Source organism: Filicampus tigris, chromosome 1 (assembly GCF_054856515.1).
Source record: "Filicampus tigris isolate MCC_2025a chromosome 1, RoL_Ftig_1.0, whole genome shotgun sequence".
NCBI lineage: Eukaryota > Metazoa > Chordata > Actinopteri > Syngnathiformes > Syngnathidae > Filicampus > Filicampus tigris.
The window spans coordinates 32,911,371-32,931,677 of record NC_141217.1 but is presented as its reverse complement, the minus strand read 5'-3'; the positions used below and the strand labels follow the sequence as shown (position 1 = coordinate 32,931,677).

At 42.5% G+C, this 20,307-nt stretch overlaps 2 protein-coding genes across 5 annotated transcripts; one reads left to right on the top strand and one right to left on the bottom strand.

Moving 5' to 3' along the window:
- Nucleotides 1–1,156: 1,156 nt before the first annotated feature.
- On the top strand, nucleotides 1,157–15,241 carry LOC147153657 (protein NDRG3-like). 4 transcript variants are annotated; one of them, XM_086033897.1, is made up of 16 exons: nucleotides 1,157–1,417; nucleotides 3,748–3,827; nucleotides 3,907–3,939; nucleotides 6,774–6,879; nucleotides 6,966–7,086; nucleotides 7,438–7,500; nucleotides 9,726–9,786; nucleotides 9,871–9,957; nucleotides 10,045–10,101; nucleotides 10,186–10,289; nucleotides 10,657–10,722; nucleotides 10,793–10,844; nucleotides 10,944–10,991; nucleotides 11,766–11,801; nucleotides 11,886–11,937; nucleotides 12,742–15,241. In XM_086033897.1, the coding sequence occupies exons 2-16, from the start codon at nucleotides 3,771–3,773 to the stop codon at nucleotides 12,873–12,875; spliced, it is 1,077 nt and encodes a 358-aa protein (XP_085890023.1). In that variant the 5' UTR covers nucleotides 1,157–1,417; nucleotides 3,748–3,770; the 3' UTR covers nucleotides 12,876–15,241. The 4 variants fall into 4 exon arrangements, with proteins under 4 accessions (XP_085890023.1, XP_085890047.1, XP_085890037.1 ...); XM_086033921.1 differs by lacking the exon at nucleotides 1,157–1,417 and having other exon boundaries at nucleotides 3,801–3,827; nucleotides 3,907–3,992; XM_086033911.1 differs by lacking the exons at nucleotides 1,157–1,417; nucleotides 3,748–3,827; nucleotides 3,907–3,939 and adding an exon at nucleotides 4,031–5,830.
- A 60-nt stretch (nucleotides 15,242–15,301) lies between these two features.
- Nucleotides 15,302–19,428, bottom strand: rfc2 (replication factor C (activator 1) 2). The gene is made up of 6 exons (XM_086033932.1): nucleotides 19,150–19,428; nucleotides 17,491–17,596; nucleotides 17,324–17,425; nucleotides 16,104–16,362; nucleotides 15,711–15,971; nucleotides 15,302–15,515 (listed from the first exon to the last, which is right to left on the bottom strand). Exons 1-6 carry the CDS (start codon nucleotides 19,385–19,387, stop codon nucleotides 15,405–15,407), a joined length of 1,077 nt encoding a protein of 358 aa, XP_085890058.1. The 5' UTR covers nucleotides 19,388–19,428; the 3' UTR covers nucleotides 15,302–15,404.
- Between the last annotated feature and the right edge of the window lie 879 nt (nucleotides 19,429–20,307).

Sequence of the window (20,307 nt, the reverse complement as noted above, 5' to 3'; positions counted from 1 at the left end):
TAGAAGGGCTCACTCACAGACAAGATAGCTAAATTGGTTAATTTCACAATTTGAGTGTGTAGACAGTAATGACAGGCAAGTGTTTACATACCTGTACAATGCATTAACTCACATTTCACATCCTGCAAGCGTCCCAATAATTATGTCCATGTGGAGGAGGAGAATTTGCTCACTGATTGGTCGCGTCATCCTGCCCTCACAATGCAAGCAAAAGGTTTTCTATTCTTCTACAATTAACTGAACTGTATGAAGTTGTAGTTTTATTTTGGTGTTCAACTCACAAATAATGTCGATGAAACACTCACTCTTGTCAGACTTTTACATCTTTTATTATTAGCACAAGGTTGCTGTTTGTTTGCATTCTTCTAATGAATGAGTGAATGAATGGTCTTTTTGGGGACCTCAACATTTGTGTAAGTCACTAAACTCCGTTTTTTTGGATCCTGGTGAAACTATCTTTAGGAGTACCAAACAGCGGACCTTAGAACCAGAGATCAAGCGGAGGGCACCACAGTCCTGCTCACCTTTATAGGGAAACCTCAATTGATGATTGGCTAATTGATTAGGGCAGGGCTGTGGACCTACCACCAGAGGGCAAATGCATCTCGTCCTGCCACATTTGCATGGAGACATCACTAACGATGACGTCACATCATAACCATATGTGTAAAAATCTGAACCGTGGCTGAATTACTACTATCACCATAAATGTCCACTTTATGCTTCATGTTTCAAGTGGGATTCAATTAAAGTCTAATATAAAGTCAATACTGTTACTCAAAACAACTTTGCCGATTCGACCCCCTGCTGCCAGCACTTTCCCTCCACGCGAAGCGCATTTTGGATGTCAGATATATGCGACCTGGCCGTTCAGACTGCGGTCACATTGCAAAATGCAAAAAATTGAATACGTATCCGATTTAGGACCACGCATGAAAGCCACCCAAAAAATCCAATCTGGATTGCATTTGCTTGCAGAGTGAACCTAACCAAAATTACATCACATACCCTGAGGGTCTGTGATGTCATTTTCAGTCGACAGAAGAGACACAATAGCCGCCCACTGAGATGGCAAAAAGCGGGTGAATTTGGCTGCTTAACTCAGATTTCATATTAATCATACTGCATTGTTTCAACCAGTGGGCCTGCATAGAACATGTTCATAGAACGGTTCACTTCAACTTTAAGATAATTTGAGGCTGGAGACGAGCTGTTGTTTACGTTCGCTGAGCCCCGCCCCCCGCCCCCGCCATTTCTTGGCTGGCAGCCTGTCAGCGTATCACTCGTACACTTTGCTCATCTTCGGAGCTGAGGAGACCTACACAACACGCACACTTGCTCTCGGGACGGATCTCGTTCCTTCCCCTTCGGCCTTCGTCGCTCCTGTCGCTCGTTAAACTCGACTGCGCGCTTTACGGTGAGTTCAAATCAGGAAAAAGCTGGTATCTTCACGCGGAGTTGCCCCAGATAATTCGATTCAAGCTAACTAGTCGTGAGCTGTGTGCGCGTGTATTTTAAGTGTGTCTGCGCGCGCGCCTGTATGTGAGCGAGACAGAGAGAGAGAGAGAAGGCTAGAGGGAAAAAGAATTTAAACGGTTCCCATAGCAACGGTTGCTATGCAGCGGCTGTCTGATCTGAGCTAACGTTAGCAACAGACTTGAGCTCATCTGCTGACGTTAATTCAGAAAGTTGCGCACAAACACACACGTGATCACGCACGTTATTCGCAAATTGACTGTTGATAACTAGTCTTGAAAGAGGTAAATGCGCTCGTCCAACAAGCGATGACGTGACGTCACCTACATGTCCATTGAATCACTGAAACCTTCATGCAATGATATTGCGATCAGTTAGGGCTGGGCGAATAACAAGTCAAAATATTTTTTGCACAACTATTCAATTTCTGTGTCAAATCCATGAAAAATAGTAAACGGACGGAAGGTCCATCCGTCCGTCCCAGATGGACTCCCATTTTGTGGACGGTAGGACGGAGGACGAGAACTCTTTTAAAAAGGACGAACAAAGCAAGGACGGAGGTATGTTTTCATCCGTCCCTCTAGTCGATCCCATATCGGGTCAAGTCCCGGCTGATGTGTTGTGTTGGGTTCTATTAAAAAGTAAGACTGCCTGCTAAAGCCTTCACAACACTGGAGTGCTCTTTTTCACGTGCGTTCCCTCCCTGCATTATTGTTCTCACCAATGTAGTCTGCCCTCTAGTGAACGCCCATTTCACTGATGAGGGAAAAAAAAAAACATTGAAAGCTATAACCCGGAAGTGGAAGACATTCGTTCTCCTCCTAAAATAACATTGCCATATTTTGCAGCAATTATTTTTATTGCGAAATAGCGCAATAAAAAGTGAAGACGAGCAACAAAACCCAATAGTATTGTGTTATTACTCAATCTCTTAAATATTCTCGTGATGTCCCCTGGCTTGCTCTGGTCTGCTTCATGAATGTATGTATACATATGTATGTATGTATGTGTATATATATATATATTGACACGCTATTGAGTGTTGCACGTGTAGGAGAGTGGGGGCACAGATGAGGAGCCAGTACGCCAGAAGCCGTGATAAATCATAAATGCATGGATAAATAGCATCATTATGGCATACGCAAACAAGCCACAGCTCGAACGTCCCCTCGTACACTGCGGTCTCCTGTTTGCGAACATTTGGGCTTTCCTGTTAAAATCGCCAAAGGGGAAAGGTACATGGATAAGTCCCAAAGTTGTGTGCCGACATTGCTACATGGAGATCGGTGGCTATGTTGCAGGTAGCACATCTATCATAATAACGCACTTAAAACGGCATCATCCGACTGAATGTTTCCACAATGAGGAAGAAAGCAGTCTTTTTAGCCAAAAGCATCAAACTTAAATAGTGAGATTTATCATATGCTGAACATTCAAAGATTTCAATGCCTAAAAAGTGTATATAATTTCATAAAGACTTTTTAAAGTGACTGTATTTTTTTTCATTATAACAAGAGTTTTAATATAGTTAGCAACTTGGCAATAAATTCAACTGTTATTGTATGTATTTTTTTCATCACAAAAAGTGTATATGTATTGTAATGACAACTTGTCTTTAACTTGAATACTGAGATGTGTCATAGGCTGTTGCTGCTGAGTGTTCAAAGATTCAGTGTCTTAATAGTTTACAAAATTAAGAAATGTTTGTTGTTAGTGAATTTTTTATTCTGGTGTAATTTCATGGAATTACACCTGAATGGTTTGGTTATATTTATGTTTTCTAAAAAATGTACCTTATACTTGTCATCTTTTCAAAATATATATATATTTTTTTAAATCAGTTTTTTGTACCGAAAAATGCCAAACCGAAGTTTCCAAGAAACCGAACCGAACCGAAAAGTGATTTAGGGCGTACCGTTATACCCCCTAATATATATGTCTATATATAAAGTGGGCATCTTTCCGCAAAAGAGGCTTCGGTTTTTGGGGTGCAAAACGATTCAAGGACTGTTTGAAAGTGGAACGATTCGATTCAAGTTTGACTCGATGGGATTACGATTTGATTTGATATGGTATTGCTCAGTTCAAGAGGCTATGATGTAATTACTTTTTTTGTTGTCATTTTACATACAATGAGCTGCATATCTCCATAAAATGTATTTCACAGTGAAACGATTCGATTCGGTTCAATTTGATGCACTGTTATCTTTCAAAACGATTTTCTGGTACAAATCGTTTGTGGTAAACATCTAAAATGTCGTCCGTTTACAGGTGAGTCGTAAGGCGGTCGCGCGATGGAGGAACTTCACGACGTCCAGCTGACAGAGATCAAACCCCTGCTGACGACACAGGTGAGGGAACACACAGCTCTGGTTGGACTTCCACTTTCACTGCTTCTGATGAGTCAAAAGTTTTTGTCTCTCTCCCTAGAATGGCAGAAACCTGCAGGACTTCAACTGTCAGGTGACGTGTTGTCCCAAAGATCACCATAATGCGATCAGCTTTAGGGTTGCAAGGTGATAGGAAATTTCCGTAACATTTTCAGCGCAGGTGTCAACTTCAAGGCTGGCGGCCAGATCCAGCTTTTATGTAGCCCACGAAGGCAAATCATGTGTGTCAACTCCCATGATCCTTGCTACAATCTGTACCAAAATTTCTAATTGTCACGAGTAATGCATATTGACATTGAGATTTTGCTGGGTTTTTTTTTTTTGTTTTTTTTTGCGACTCTTTTAACACTAGCTTATAACAATAGTTGAACAATCTATTATCCTTGACTTTTGACTTCAAAACTAGTAATACATCAATTTGTTGTGTATATGTAATATGTTGATCCATTAGCATACATATGTGGAAGCAAAGCATATCAAGCAAGTTAGGCGTAGATTTGGAAAAAGCTAAAGCTAAAGCCACAAGCTAATAAAGCTAACAGGCCTTGTCCACAAGAATCCAACACATGAATAATAAAATACATAATTATTCTTACATTCCCCCCTGTTTTTATATAATATAAAGCTAAACCTACAAAGCTAACAAGCTTAATTATGAAAAATCCAACACATGAATAATAAAATACATTATTATTCTTACGATTACTAAAAAAGAGAAATATAGATTTTAAGTAACCAATTTTGAAAAAAAAAAAAAAAAATGCTCAATGAATATTACATCCAACACTCCTCATGGTTACGAAAAATACCCCAAGCGCCTGCGAGAGCGGGGGGAGGAAGATGACTCATTGCCTGACAACACGGTATGTAAACCAGGCATGGCGATGATGATAAAACAGAACATCAGCATGGCAACTACGTCAGCTGCCTATCAAGACCCCCAAACAAGCATCTGCGGTTGGAGTAAGGTTACAGCCCCAGTTTGATTTGAAAATACATTTAGGATGCATGAACTCTTTGAAGGAGACGAGGTCTGGACCTAGCGTAGCCCACGGTCTTCTGAGGAAAAGGTCAAGTAAGGCCAATGAGGCTCAGCGACAGGCTTCAACCCACGGTCCAAGGAGCATCAAAATCCCAAATGACTTGGAGGGACCGAAGCACATCAGATAGGAACCTGGTACGTAACCAGACACGGCCAGCAACGAAGAACATCCAAGGCCGCTGACGCCAAGCAAAGTGGTTATAATCTTGCGGCCAAAAAATAATAATAAAAAAGGAGTGGGCAACTATCAATGCAGACCGACTGACATCCTGGAAAGATTCAAAGGAACAGGCAGCGATGAAGAAGCTGCAGAAAATGGACGAAAAGTGCGGGAGGGAAGGGATACGATGATTCTAATCTAACCAATCATGGCTCAGCTTCACAAAACAGGCAAGTCGCGATCTGTCGTTATCGGAGCCCTGAGCAACTTCTATGTCATCTTCAGTCGACAGAAGTAACAAAATGGCCGCCCTCTGAGTTAGCTAAAAATAGGTGCATTTTGCTGCTTAACTTAATCAGAATGCCGTATTTCAATTACGGGGCCTGCGTAAGAACATATTAGGGGAAAAAATTTTTGTTTGGTTTGACTTCCGCTTTAAGAACCGAAGCGCCTGAAGTTTGCTGAAAAGCAGCCCAGGCAGAACGGCGCAATCGGCGTAGCGAGGCGTTCCCTGTAGAAACTGCACGTAGAGGGTTTGTTGCTGTGACCGCAACGAGGCTCCTGAAGAGAAGAGACTGGGTGAAAAAGGGCGCGCCTTCTGAAAAAAAAAAAAAGAGAAGTAGCAAACCGCATCTGAATCAAGAGGAACGACTAACTTGGCTGCGAGATGACTGCTGAAGGGGAAAAACAGAGGCGAGCACGCCCGCGACGGCAGGTGTCGCCGTCGAAGCCCACGTCATGGATGCCCCCACGACGACCCCAGTAATGTTTAAATTCCTCTACCACACAAGACGTCAAAGCAAGAAGCTGTGCCGGCTACTCGAGAAAGTATACCATAAAGTCTTTGAAGCTCTATATTCTCACGTTGAATTTTAATCCGAATTTTCTTACAAGTCATGAGTCCATTTTTGAAACAATTTTGAAAAAGAACGTGCCATACTACCCACCCCCGGTGTTAGACCGAGCGGAGCAGCAGCGCTCGTGTGAAAATAGCAGCCGACTGCTGCTGTGTGGGAGGCTCCTCCAAAAAAAAAAAAAAAAAAAAGACTCGATGAGCTTCCAGAGGACAAGATGTTCCGCATTGGTTGGGTAGAGCCAACAAGAAGCCTATCTTCTTCTTTCTGCTATCGGTGCACGCGCAGCGCATCTCATGTTCTGACCAGTTGGTATCCCTCTGGCTGCGTGTACGTGGATAGGCAGTAGAACCTCTCAGGTCAAACACAACACTGGTCCAACTCCCATTTGTATTCGGATATCATTTTCCCTATAGGAATGAATAGAAATGGAATTCAGGCCTTCATTACACAGTCTTCATGAATGGAGACATGTTTTTCCATGAAGGAAAAAAAACATGTCAGTCAATTAAAAAAAAAATACATGGTTGTATTTGTGATTGTTTTTTTTAATGGCCAAATTATGGGGGGAAATCATTCGTTCTAAATGGAACACAATATTTGTGGTTTTGGGATATATTTTTTTCAGTTTCTTTTGATTGAAAATGAATGTATTTCCAAAATATGAAAAATTACTTGTTTGATTATTTTTTCCAGGAAATAACAAAATAACAAAAGATTGACAGGTTGCTTAATTTCCTACTTGATGGGTGACACGCAACTATTTGTATGCAGCACACTAAGATAATTCATTTTCATGTGTACCTTTTTAATGTTTGGGTGATCAATGCGCACTTGTATTTGTTGTTCAGGAGTATGACGTGGAGACGACTCACTGTGCACTCCATGTGACCATGAGAGGTGTCGCTAAGGGCAACCGACCCACCATCCTCACCTACCATGATGTCGGACTCAACCGTGAGTACACAAACAGTCAAACTTGTACAGTATGCGCATATTGTATGAATCATGATAACTCGAAGTGTGTTTTTTTTTTTTTTTAGATAAGTCGTGCTTTAACAGCCTGTTCAACTACGAGGACATGCAGGAAGTGACTCGGCACTTCTCGGTTTTGCATGTGGACGCTCCGGGACAACAAGAGAATGCGCCCACGTTCCCCAATGGGTAACACACGTGCACACATGGACACCCATTGCATCCATGTTTTCTGATGGCAGGAAAATCCACAAGTCAATTTATAGCAGCGACTTCCAAGCATTGTGCTGTGGCACGTGAATGTGATCATCAAGTATGCTTTGGGAAATCGTCCAGGTTTGCGACTGGGTAGTCAATGGCTGTTTGTCTCCGTATGTGCCTTGGACTGACTTGCGACCGGTCCAGGGTATATTATGAAATTCTCCCCAAGTCAGCCATGATAGAATACAGCTCACTGCAGCCATATATTTTAACGAAACAATTTTAGGGGAGGACGCCTAAATGAATGCCACTGATCTGTTTTTTAATTTGTGCCTTCAGATACCAGTATCCATCTATGGACGAGCTGGCTGCTATGTTGCCATCAGTCCTCACGCAGCTTCAGTGAGTCAGTCTCCTCTTCACACGCATGCACACTTTATCGCAGGGGATAAGTTCCAGACCCAACTGCAAAAGGTGAAAAGACACCATATTGAGAAAGCATATGAAAAAAAATGATAATACAGGAAGTCCTCGATTTTCCGAACAAGTTCCGTTCCTACGCTGGTCTTGCAACTGCAGTTTCCATGTAAATCGGATTTCACCGTTAAAGTTGAAATGTCATGTCATGTCATCTTCTAAACCGCTTATCCTATATAGGGTCGCGGGGAGTTGCTGGAGCCTATCCCAGCCGTCAATGGGCGAAGGCAGATTACACCCCGAACTGGTCGCCAGCCAGTCGCAGGGCACACATAGACACTGTCACTGAGCGGGAATCGATCCCACGCTGCCCGCACACAACTCAGGCGTGTGTACCACTACACTATCAGCGGACTGTTAAAGTTGAAATATGTCCAAAAAAAAAAAAGTCAAAATACTTTGTATGAAAAAACTAAAATGCTGGAACGAATTGAGTTATGGCGGCACGGTGGTCGACTGGTTAGCACGTCCGCCTCACAGTTCAGAGGTCGTGGGTTCGATCACGGCCCCGGCATCCCTGTGTGGAGTTTGCATGTTCTCCCCGTGCCTGCGTGGGTTTTCTCCGGGTACTCCGGTTTCCTCCCAAATTCCAAAACCATGCGTGGTAAGTTGATTGGACTCTCTAAATTGCCCCTAGGTGTAATTGTGAGTGCGGATGTTTGTCTCTGTGTGCCCTGCGATTGGCTGGCAACCAATTCAGGGTGTCCCCCGCCTACTGCCCGAAGACAGCTGGGATAGGCTCCAGCACGCCCCGCGACCCTTGTGAGGATAAGCGGTATCGATAATGGATGGAAGAATTGAGTTATATGTGTTGTCGAGGTGACATTTGTGTTTTGCTGAGTTGTGTTGTTTCCGAGTTTTCTGAACGCATCACGCGACTCACTGGCCTAGAGGGGTGTGCAAGTGAGAGTAGAGAGCGGACGGGAGGAAGAGAGGACATCCGTGTGTATTCATGACGGAACGGTTGTTGCTCCGTCGTTGGCGTCGGCTACGTCCCACAGTAGCTGTGTTGTAATAGTAAAAAGGAGACAACTACATTCACGTCAGACATTGTGTCGTTAAAAATAAGATTCTGTACTTACCGTTATTGCTGAGAGGTGGATGGAGAAGAAAGAGGGGAGGGCATGAAAGGCAAAGATACTCCCGGCGAACAAACACAGACAAACACTACGCACTAGCTAAGCATAAGCAAAAACACTATGGTGTTGGGGGCAAAATGGCGGAAGAGGCACGGGCGTCGTGAAGTCGAAACGTCGTAGGTCGAGTACGTCGTAACTTGAGGACTTCCTGTAGTTTAATGCCGCCACTCGCTTTGAAGACTTTTAAACTTATTAGAACAAAATTTCACTCACTCACTTGCACAGTTCCAAAAATAAAAGGAAGTTCGGTATATTTTCGGTACAAGAAAAATGTTGTTTTTTTTAAAAAATATTTTTATTCTGAAAAGATGACAAGTAAACTGTCCTTTTTTTTTTTTTCCCCAAAAAATAAATAAAAGCGAACCATTCGTGTGATATTCTAAGAAATTACACCAGAATAAAAAAATACACTAACAATAAAGATCTCTTAATTTTGTGAATTATTTAGACACTGAAAACACTCAGCAGCAACAACCTATGACACATCTAAGTATTCAAGTTAAAGCCAAGTTGTCATTACAGTACATATATACACTTTTTGTGATGAAAAAAATACATACAATAACAGGTACAAGTATTGCTAACGACGTGCTACCCGCCGCCCATCTCATGTAGCAATGTCGGCACAACTTTCGGACTTAACCACGTACCTTTCCCCATCGGCGATTTTAACAGGACAGCCAGAATGATCCCAAACAGGAGACCGCAGTGTACGGGGGGACCTTCGAGCTCTGGCTCTTTTCTGGCTCTCACTTTTGTGCCGCCACTCTCGTCTCCTGCATGCAACAGTCAATAGCGCTCGTGCGTAAGCTCGCGCTAATAAATGGACCGAACCTAACGCAAGTGGACCGAACCGAACATGCCATACCGAAACGTATTAATACACCCACGTGTACCGTTACACCCCTAATATATATGTATATATACAGTATACATATTTATATACTGTATATATATGTGTGTGTGTGTATATATACAGGTATTTCATGTCATGCATGTGTGTGTGCTCAGGATAACGAGCGTGATCGGTATCGGGGTCGGCGCTGGCGCTTACATCCTCACCAAACTGGCTGTGAGTGAGTCCATTATTAGGCAAATATGTATTGTGGACGAAAGTCTTGGGACACCCACTTGATGACAGTGATTGTCGTTCCAGTTGAATGAGCCGAGTTTGGTGGAGGGTTTGGTTCTGATCAATATTGATCCCTGTGCCAAGGGCTGGATGGACTGGGCCGTATCCAAGGTCTGACACTCACACTGAAAAAACACATCAATTATGTGTATGTTTTTATACTAAACCCCATCGATTGTTTTGTTTTTTTTCTTGCAGCTGAGCGGCTGGACCAGCAACCTGGCGGACATCATCATGGCACACCACTTCAGCACTGTGAGCGCGCACACACACAGCTCAACAGAGGCTTGTCATGCTTTATTAAAATGTTTTGTCCATGTGTGTGCGCGCGTGTTGTAGGATGAGTTAACAGAGAACAAAGAGCTCATCCAGACGTACAGGCTCCACATTTCTCAGGACGTTCCACTGGACAACTTGGCGTTGTTTTACTGCAGCTACGACAGGTGATTTGTCTTGTTTGCGTGTTCACTTTTTTCATTCGCTTAAATTTGGGGTATAAAAAAAAATGTGCTAGAAGACCAACAGAAACAACATTTAGGAATTTTTTGTTTGGTAGATTGTCTGTTGAAGAGTGGTTAGCATGCCTGCTTCATATAAAGTTTGGGGTTTGAATCTCATTTTACCCATTTTCACCATATGTCTTGATTACATTTTTTAAGCAGAAGTTTCTTTGTGAAAAATGACTTTTTAATTATTATTTTCCTTTAACTTTTGTCGCGCAACACAACAAGCGTGTTAAATGAGGGCATGTGTGTGCATGCCTGCCCGCGTCTGTGTGTGTAAATATGTGTCCGTGTGTCCCATTTGTAGCCGCGCAGAGTTGCAGATGGAGCGTCCCGTGCCTGGTTTGAATGACGAGACAATCAACACGCTCAGGTACCAACTGCTTATGTTTTTGTTGTGGTTTATCTTCTGATTGATGTGTGCGTTTGTGTGTATGTGTCAGGTGTCCTGCCCTGCTGGTAGTTGGAGATACTTCACCTGCTGTTGATGCTGTGGTCAGTTTCTTGGCTGCTGCCGCAATCGCCAATCGCTGTGTGTTTTTTTACATTGTTCTAAACTGTGCATGTGTGTGTTTCCACTTTTTCCCCATACAGGTGGAATGTAATTCCAGACTGAACCCAACCAAGACCACCCTGCTCAAGGTACCTGACATTCAATCCCCAGTTGACATATATTTTTGTTGTATTTTCTCTCAAAGAGTCAAAACCTGGCCTGGAACGTGGTGCCAGTCTGAAGATTTTCCAAAACTTTATTTCCATCATTTGCATGTAGGCAGGAAAATGTTGTGAGCCATCTTTTTCTTTAAAGGACACATCCATAATATTTACGTTGCCATTGCCAACCCACAACTTCTGTAGTTTTTTTTCCCTGAAAACAATAAGTGCATGTTTTTCACCAGGATCCCTGTATGGAGTAATGAGAGCCTCTTAAAGAACGAACTTGTAAACACACTGTAAATTGATGGCATTGATATTGCTGTGACTGTCTCACAAAGTTTCAGTTCATTGCTGTCTTTGCGTTTTTTGTTTTTTTTAAACCCCCAAAACTTCCAGCTTCAAGCTTGTTGATGCTGATTTCATGGCTTCCGCCATGTTGTTTTGCTACGCTACTCTCGCGTAGTGACGAGATCTCACCTGACACAAGATTTCACATGAATTTATGGGAAAAAGACGCATTCAGAGGATTGATTTATGGTTTTATCAATCAATGTGTGATTATAAAAGGGAACATCAATTACCGTATTTTCCGGACCATAAGCCGCGCCTTTACATAAGCCACACCCACTCTATTTAAAAAAAAAATACTGAAAAAAAAACAAAAAACATAAGCCACACCTATCTATGTTGAAAAAGTAGATATATTAGATTTGGAACTGTAAAAGATCTATGTGGTGTAATTCTCAGTCTTTCCTCTAGATGGCAGACTGTGGAGGACTTCCACAAGTGGTGCAGGTCAGCTGTTCTTTTCATACTTGTTATGACCTATTTGTGTTTTTCGTGGGAAATTTAGGGAATGTGCTGTTTTTTCCCCCTCAGCCTGGAAAACTGTCAGAGGCCTTCAAGTATTTTGTGCAGGGGATGGGCTACAGTGAGTAAACCTATTTGTTTGTCACTTCCCGTTGATCAATAAAAAGATGTAATTCACAGATAACGTTCTGTCCGCCATGCAGACAGTCATAACATGCAAAATGAGCTACCAAATACATGTACATGTATTCATTTTGTTAGCAACACATTAATAATGCACTTTAAGCATCAGTATAGATTTGATCAACATATACTTTATATACATGTACAGACATTGGCCCTCATTTACTAAATAATCCGTAGGAATGTTCGTATTCTGCGCACAAATTGGGCATATAAATACGTAAAATCACCGTCGGATTCACGACGCGTGCGTACCGGCCCATTTCCTTTGCACTTGTGTGCGTATATCGATGACAGAAAAGCAACACAGTCGGTGTGTTGAAAAATGAATATCACTTCGCCAAAAACAGGAAATCAACCGGAAGTCAGGCATACACAAACCAAACCACCCACCCCAATAACACCGCTCAACTATGAGTTCCGCGGGGAAATTATATCAACAAGCGCCACAGTCGAACCGTACTTTAACTTCGCTTTAAAGTGAAGTCGATGTACATACGTAGACAGTGGAGCGCTTAAGCACTAACCAAAAACAACGGCAGTCATTGTAATAACAGCGTACGATTTTCCAGGTTATACCCGGTGGGTGTGTCAGAAGTCTCGACGGGTGAACGGGCGCACCTTAAAAGTGCGCAAGCCAGGCGCGTAAAGAAATGACTTAAGCACGAACAGGAGAATATGCCCCATAATTCATAAGTCAAGATGCCTTTGTACAATTCTAAACTTGTTTGTCCCCCTCTAGTGCCCACAGCCGGCATGACCCGCTTGGTTCGCTCCAGGACTCACTCGGCCTCAAGCGTGGGCACTGGCGACGGCGTCCGGACTCGCAGTTCCACCAGCATGCTCCCAGAGGCCGGTGCGCTCACCAGCCCCTAACCCCTAAGGGTCCCGAACGCCTCCCCAGTGCCGAATTCTTACCTCCCGCCGGGAAGCAACTCTGCAGTTTTGCCGTCGTTGTCGTTCGCGTCCCTCTCCCATTAGCTGAGCGAATTCTCCGAACCAGGCGAAGGCGGCCTTGACTCGCTTCCTCCCTCCAGCCCTGCGGTCGCCGTGGTGATTCTGTGGATGGCGTTCACGTTAGGTGTTGTTTTTTTTTATTCAATGGCAGCTTGTTCTATCGTAGCTTCAGTTTGGTGCCAATTCAGTTGTTTTTTGTTTTTTTTTATTTCATCAGCGTGAATGCCCTTGTGGAATTGCTGTTTTTAATCATTATTCTTGCAACAAACAAGTCGACTTTGGGGGCCTCAACGTGCCCAAAAAGTCACCGATTTTTGCATGGGTGGGACATGTTCTAAAGAAAATGTATTTTAGGCCAGTGCTTCCCAAACTTTATTAAGATGAAGCCCAAATTTTACATTAGAAAAGGCCACAAAAAACCACAAAACTAAATATGTCACAAAATGTATATATACAGAAATAACGATGATCTCATCTTAAATTACTCAGAAGATTGATTCGCTATGAATGCCAAGAGGTGAATAAAGGGGTACCTTCTACCTTCCTCTATTCTAGTGGATGACACCTCTATTGTTCTGCCTGTGATTATACGTCGCTGGTGTAGATAGATCAAATAAGAAAATAATTTGCGGATCAATTCTGTAAAATGTGATCATTTGATGAACTCTCACCACACACTAATATGCCCCAGAACATTGCTTGGAAATCACTGTTCATCGGTGTCCCAAACACTGGAAATCTGAAAGAAGAAAAAAAATCAGCCCCCAGCACCAGTTTAACCGGGTGGACACATCTATCCAAACAGGAGACACAAAGAAAGTCTTGAGGACCCTTGAATAGGAATTTTTTTTAAAGGAGACAATGTAGGGGAATTCCAGGACGTTTTCCAAGTGTCCCAATCAGAAGCATGTACAGTATCCCCACCACTGCTTTCAGCTTTAATTTATTCTATTGCCAGTATGTTACTTAGATTGCAGTTGTTGCAATTCAGTTCCTACAAACATTTGCCCGAAACCTTTATGCAAGTTACTTTTTTCAATAACATTGTTTGCTGTTCAGTTGTGTGAGGTGATGCTAGCATGGCTAAAAAAAATGTAAATTACAAGGCGTGTTTACTTTTTTTTTTTTTCCTCCTTTTGAAGTCTTTTTTGGCGAGACAACCAGGCATGCTGCTTGTGGACATTTTGGCATGAAAATGGTGCAGTGGTTGCCATCTCATGAATAGCTCAGCCGTTGACATCAAAAGGATTTGGGCATGTGAGGCTCACAAATTGGTATTTGTGGGTGGTGAATGACGGATTGATAATCTGTGAACACTTTGTGTTGATTGATTTCTGTAGTTTACCAGTGATTCCCAACCTTCATTGAGCCAATCTACCTATTTTAATTCATTTAAAAAATCATGGCACACCACAAAACTAAATGTCACAGAAAGTATAGAGTACGCTTAAATCCCAATTCCGATGAAGGTGGGAGTTTGTGTAAAACGTACATGAAAACAGAATATAGTGATTAGCAAATCCTTTTCAACCTATATTCAATAGAATACACGACAAAGACAAGATATTAAATGTACAGACTGATAAATGTTATTGTTTTTTGCAAATATTCACTCATTTTCAATTTGATGCCACATTCCATAAAAGCTGGGCATGTTTACCGCTGTTACATCACCTTTCCTTTTAAGATGGGTGGGTTTTTTTTTTCCTTTTTTTTAATTCCTGAACTTTCCCAATCTTTTATTACCCCGTCCCATCTTTTTTTGGAACATGTAGACATTAAATTCAAAACGAGTGTTCACAAAAGATAAAATGACAATAACATTCATCAGTTTGAACATGAACTATCTTATCTTTGTCGTGTATTCAACTGAATATAGCTTGAAAAGGAATTGCAAATTGTTGTATTGTCTTTATTTGAATTTTACACAATATCCCAACTTCAATGGAATTGGGATTGTACGAGAGTGAATTATGTACCTTCTGTCATCGTGAAAGAGCGTTAAATTGTTCTGCCAGACGCTAAATAACTCCAGTTTTGACAGATGACTAACTTAATTGAAATTGAATAATTTTCCCTTCGGCATACCTGTTGTGATTGGAATCACTGGTTTACCACAGCCAACGTCGTTCAACACGTTTTGGTGCGATGCTTCCCCCTAGTGGAACATGGGTGAAGTCTCCAAAGATTTTGTGGTGTGTATTTGTTACAATTTTGAACATTTGTACTCAAGCATTTGAGTGAAATGTTGGGACTTAAATAATAAAAGTTGACGTGAAGAGCAACTCATGTCGCGTCTGCCTAGAAACTATCAGCAGGCAAACACAAAATTAACCAAACATTGATTTAATTAGAATAGAAGGTGAGTTTTATTTCTTGAAGGCTACAAAACAATATACATTGTGTTAAAGTCAAATGATTTATTCCAGGTGGTCTGGCTGAGCGCCGCTAGCTGGCAGCAGGGGGCGCCGTCTTACTGCAAAGACGAGCCACTAATCCGGCCATCTGCAGCAGTGAGTTGACACCCTCAATGATGCGCATGTGTGTGTACCCAATCTCCTGCAAAAAAAAAAAAAATTAAAAAAAATAGCACCGCACAAATTCAGCACTTTTCAGATGACAAAGACCACACATTTGGGCCACGATTTTTGGTTTTGATAATGATAATGTCACGTTATAGACCAAGTTATCAAGCACCCATTTTGACCAGTTTTTAGTAGAAATCAAGAGTAGACGGTGAAGATGGCGTCTCACCTTGATGAACTCTAGTTTGAGGTACTCGGCCATCTGGTAGGTCTTGCACACTCTGAAGATGTTCCCGATGATATCTTCTGGCGAATAGCCCAGCGCCCACAGCTGCTCCACCACCTTGTACGCCTTATCCACGTTTCCATCCACACAGTGTCCCAGCATGCCTTTCACCAGCAGGGGGTGCGGCTCATCGCACACTTTGAACACGTTTTCACTGTTGATGTAGCCGAAGCCCGAGTTGGTGGACTGCAGGTTGTTCAACGCCTAGCAACGTACAGACAGGAAGTGAGAAGAACAGGGGTTTTCCTTCACGTACATTTTTTTTTTTTTGTACTACCTCTGCCTGAGCCAAGAAAAACCCTGCAAGAAGAAGCATGTCGGTCCAGGAGTCCTCACCTGCCGCATGTCCCCCTGTGCGGTGAAGATGATTGCCTCCAGGCCATCGTCGGACACGGACAGCCGCTCCCTCTCTACCACGTTCTGCAGCCGCGCCAGAATCTGGCCGTCCGTCAGTTTGGAGTAGCGCAGAACGGCGCAGCGCGACTGGATGGGTTCGATGATCTTGTCGGAGGCGTTGCAGGCCAGGGCGAAACGTGTCGTCTTGGAGTAGATCTCCATGATCCTCCTCAATGCCTGCTGTGCTCCGTCAGTCATACTGAATGGAGGGAGGATGTCAAAGTCGGGCGTGGACTTAAATAACAGCCGTACTACGTAGGGATGGGCGAGTTTAACAATTTCTTAGAGTTTATTTGTGGAGACGTTTTTAAAAATGTTTTATTAGCAGCCTTTTTAGTTCAATTCACGTCACCGCTTGTGCTATGCTTGCGCTAACAAAAGAAAACTTGTTCACAATAATATCATTGGTAACTGCTTTTACTAAAAGCGAAGGGGGGGGGGAATAAATTTAAATCACTGATTTTTTATTTTTTAAGAAAACGTGAGGTTTTATTTTAAGTCCATACCATACAGCCTTAAAGAGGAAGTCAACCCAAACATATTTTTGTTCAAGAATGTTCTATGCAGGCTGTTTGCATAAAAACATACATAAAAACAATCTGTTTAGTCTTTCATGGGTTTCATCACACACACGAGACGTTTTGTCCTTGTGGATGTTAGTTTAGAGTTTGGTGACTCATGGTGGATCATAAAAACTTTACTGACATGCTCCGCTCACACTTTATGACTAAAAGGAAATGTTTTAACAATTTAGCTTGGTTTTTGATAGCATGGGCAAAAAATCTCTAGGAACCCAAGACATGGACAACAAGTGCCTCAAATGACTGCTTCAAACCAAAATGGCACACTACCTATCTTTCCAAGCATGGCTTCTTGATACTTTTGTACGTCTACTCGTAGATTTGTCCACCATATTTCATGTTGCTGAATCAACCTGGCTTTGGAGGCTGAATTTTCCTGACGCTAAACACTAGCAACCGTAAATCCATTGTAAAATGCTTCTGCTAACTGCTTTCTTTGCGTGCGTATTAAAAAAGCACATTTTTTCTTTCATTTGGTCCAGTGTAAACACCGACAGTGCCATTTTTACTAGCTGCTTCTAAATGCGGCCTCGGGTGCGTAAGGAAAAGCCACCGTCACCCTTCATTTCCTCATATCACCTGTCAGCTTCATCCAGGATGATGATCTTATGTCGTCCTTTGGGTAGCGTCACCTTCTGCTGGGCGAACATTTTGATCTTGTTCCTCACCACGTCGATGCCCCTGCCCGCAGCAAAGCATCAAAAACCATGATGTCGAACAAAAACCAAAATGATCTCAATCCTCACCTGTCATTTGAGGCATTGAGCTCCAGCACGGCGTCCTTCATGGAGGCGCCTAGCAGCGCCCGGGACAAACACAGGATGCTGGTTGTCTTTCCAGTTCCGGGCGGACCTGAATCATAGACATCGGAGCGGTTAGTCTTTGACAGTTATATGGTTATATAACTTTGTGATCAGGTATCTCAAAACAACCATTTGTTCGCATGCGTAAGCATTCTCAGGTGTCTTAAAGGGAAGTCAACCCAAACATTTTTTTTAAAAGAATAGGTTCAACACCGGCCCACTAGTTGAAACATGGCATTCTGGTTATTATTGAGTTTGTGGAATATGAGTTAAGAAGTAAAATTCACCCGTTTTTAGCCATCTCAGAGGGAAGCCATTTTGTCACTTCTGTCGACTGAAAATAACATTGAAGTTGCTCAGGGCTCAGGTAACGACCAATCATAGCTCACCTGTTTTCTGAAGCTGCGATATGATTGGTCGTTATTTGAGCCCTGAGCAACTGTGATGCCGCCCCCTGACGTGGCTAGATTTTCCTGCTTATCTCATATTCCACAAACGAAATATTAATCAGGGCACACAGAGACAAACAAACATTCACACTCACAAAAAAATCATGTTTTTGGAATGTGGGAGGAAACCGGAGTACAAACAGCAAAAAACCCACGCAGGCAGTGGGAGAACATGCAAACTTCACACAGGAAGGCCGGGACCGTATTCGAACCCACGACCTCTGCACTGTGAGGCGGACGTGCTAACCAGTCATCCACCGTGCCACCCTGCATTGAACATATTCTTGACAAAATATGTTTGGTTTGACTTCCTCTTTAATAGCATGACTTAGAAAATACAACAAGGATCAAGATTCACTCGAAGACATTTAACTCCAGTAACACCCATTCAAACTACGGTGATAGACTAGCCTAACAAAATAAAACTGTAAAATAAAATCATCAATCAAGCAATTTACAGTAATCGCCCAAACGCTCTCCCTCTGTCAAATGACAGAAGGGTTTGTTTACAAATCGTGTTATCGGAGATATTCAGCTTTTGCCAACCGGTGTTCTGCCAAATTGCCCAACACTTTCTTTGCTACACCTCCTACCGAAGGCTAATTTGACAGCCAAAATACTACCGTGCGCTTTCAGCTTGTTTTGTTTAGATGCAGACTGGTAGGTAGGACTTCCTAAAGAAAAATCCCTAAAGAAAATACTTAAACAGAGGTGAAAGCAGGTAGTACATCCTGACAATTGAGTGTAGCCTACATACACTGCCTGATGAATGTGGTCAACAGATCAACACTATGCTCAAAAGCTACTACAAGAAAACATACAATGCTTAAAAGCGATGATGGAAAACACACGCCAAACGTGTTTTTGAGGCAATGAAATAACGAAAATAGTAAGCACAATAATAACTTTTGATCGAACTTATGACAGGTAGGACAAAAAGTTACCAAATTCCCACGAAAACACTTATCGGCGCTGTGCGCATGCGTACTGGGCATTGGTAGGACGTTTCGACAGGTAGTGAGGAATTTCAGAACACCGGAAGTACGCGTGATAACATGGTAAAAAGGTCCATGTTGTTGTGTTTGATGAGAAAGTGAGCATTACTGAGCAATGGCCATGTATACACAATGCGCTTTAATGGCTCCATACGGACCTGCGATGATGATGTTCGGGACGTTTCCTTCCCGGGCGAACACCTCCAGGCGGCTCACTGTGTCCTCGTTACCCACGATCTCGTTCAGTTTCAACGGCCTGTATTTCTCCACCCAGGGCAGCTCGTAGGAGCCGGAGCCGCAGCTCGTGCTGCTCCCCTCCCCGGCCTCCGTGTCCGGCCTGTGTGCCTTTTCTGCGGCTGTCTTCTCGCTTGACGCCTCCGTCATCTGCACATCCATGATGGCCACTCTACACAACAAATTTGTTCCCGCTCCGGAAACTGTAAGTAAGAAGCATTGCCATTGGCAGAGGTCGCCGCCGCGGTTCGCTTACAAGTATCGCGATACTTGGATCGAAAACGCGTCCATGTCAACAAACAGCCGCTAGTCTCTAATAAACACTAAAAGGAAATTTTTATGATGACATTTTTTTTTTAATTAAATGGTCTGACATGCAAGTACGGTCAAACGAACAAATTATATATATATATATATATATATATATATATATATATATATATATATATATATATATATATATATATATATATATATATATATATATATTTTTTTTTTTTTTATGAATCTGTGATTCATAGCTCTTACTGCTTTGTGTGTGTGTGTTTAGGGGGGGTGGGAGATATTGTTTTTGTTGGGGTTTTTTTTACGTAAAAGATTAAAAATACAAACGCAATGTGCATATATTTCTCATTCATAATGCCTAGATTTGTCACATTTTTAAGCGTGAAAACAGAGTGACAACTCCACTTTTTTGGGGGGAGGGGGAGCGGGTGAATAATACATCTGAGACTTTATGGAAATTTTACTTTTTCATGGTTATCTGCAGCGTTAGTTCAGATTATCTTTGTCTAGCAGTAGTGTACAGAATTAGCTTCTGATTAAAATGTTGAACTAAATTCTCAAAGTGGGGGTGGGCATGTTGCACGCCTTATTTTTACATTAATTGAAGTTTCATTTGGTGGCAAGGTGATGAAACACTGCATCCACCAGCGATAATGCAATAGCTTGTTTTCCACACTCTGGGCTCTGCTTCTGCTCATAGAAGCAAGCAGCTGGCCGCCTCCAGCACTCACCAAGCGAGGTGGAAGAGAAGACAGCCAAACAAATGCAGGCCACTGGGTCACTGCATGGGACATATG

Excerpts from the sequence above, each read along its gene's own strand:
- LOC147153657 (XM_086033897.1), top strand. The coding sequence starts at position 3,771 with ATGGAGGAACTTCACGACGTCCAGCTGACAGAGATCAAACCCCTGCTG. Across the intron at positions 11,802-11,885 it reads GACTTCCACAAGTGGTGCAG|CCTGGAAAACTGTCAGAGGC; the intron begins GTCAGCTGTTCT and ends TTTCCCCCTCAG. Across the intron at positions 11,938-12,741 it reads TGTGCAGGGGATGGGCTACA|TGCCCACAGCCGGCATGACC; the intron begins GTGAGTAAACCT and ends GTCCCCCTCTAG.
- rfc2 (XM_086033932.1), bottom strand. The coding sequence starts at position 19,387 with ATGGATGTGCAGATGACGGAGGCGTCAAGCGAGAAGACAGCCGCAGAA. Across the intron at positions 15,972-16,103 it reads CACAGGGGGACATGCGGCAG|GCGTTGAACAACCTGCAGTC; the intron begins GTGAGGACTCCT and ends GTACGTTGCTAG. Across the intron at positions 15,516-15,710 it reads TCAAACTAGAGTTCATCAAG|GAGATTGGGTACACACACAT; the intron begins GTGAGACGCCAT and ends TTTTTTTTGCAG.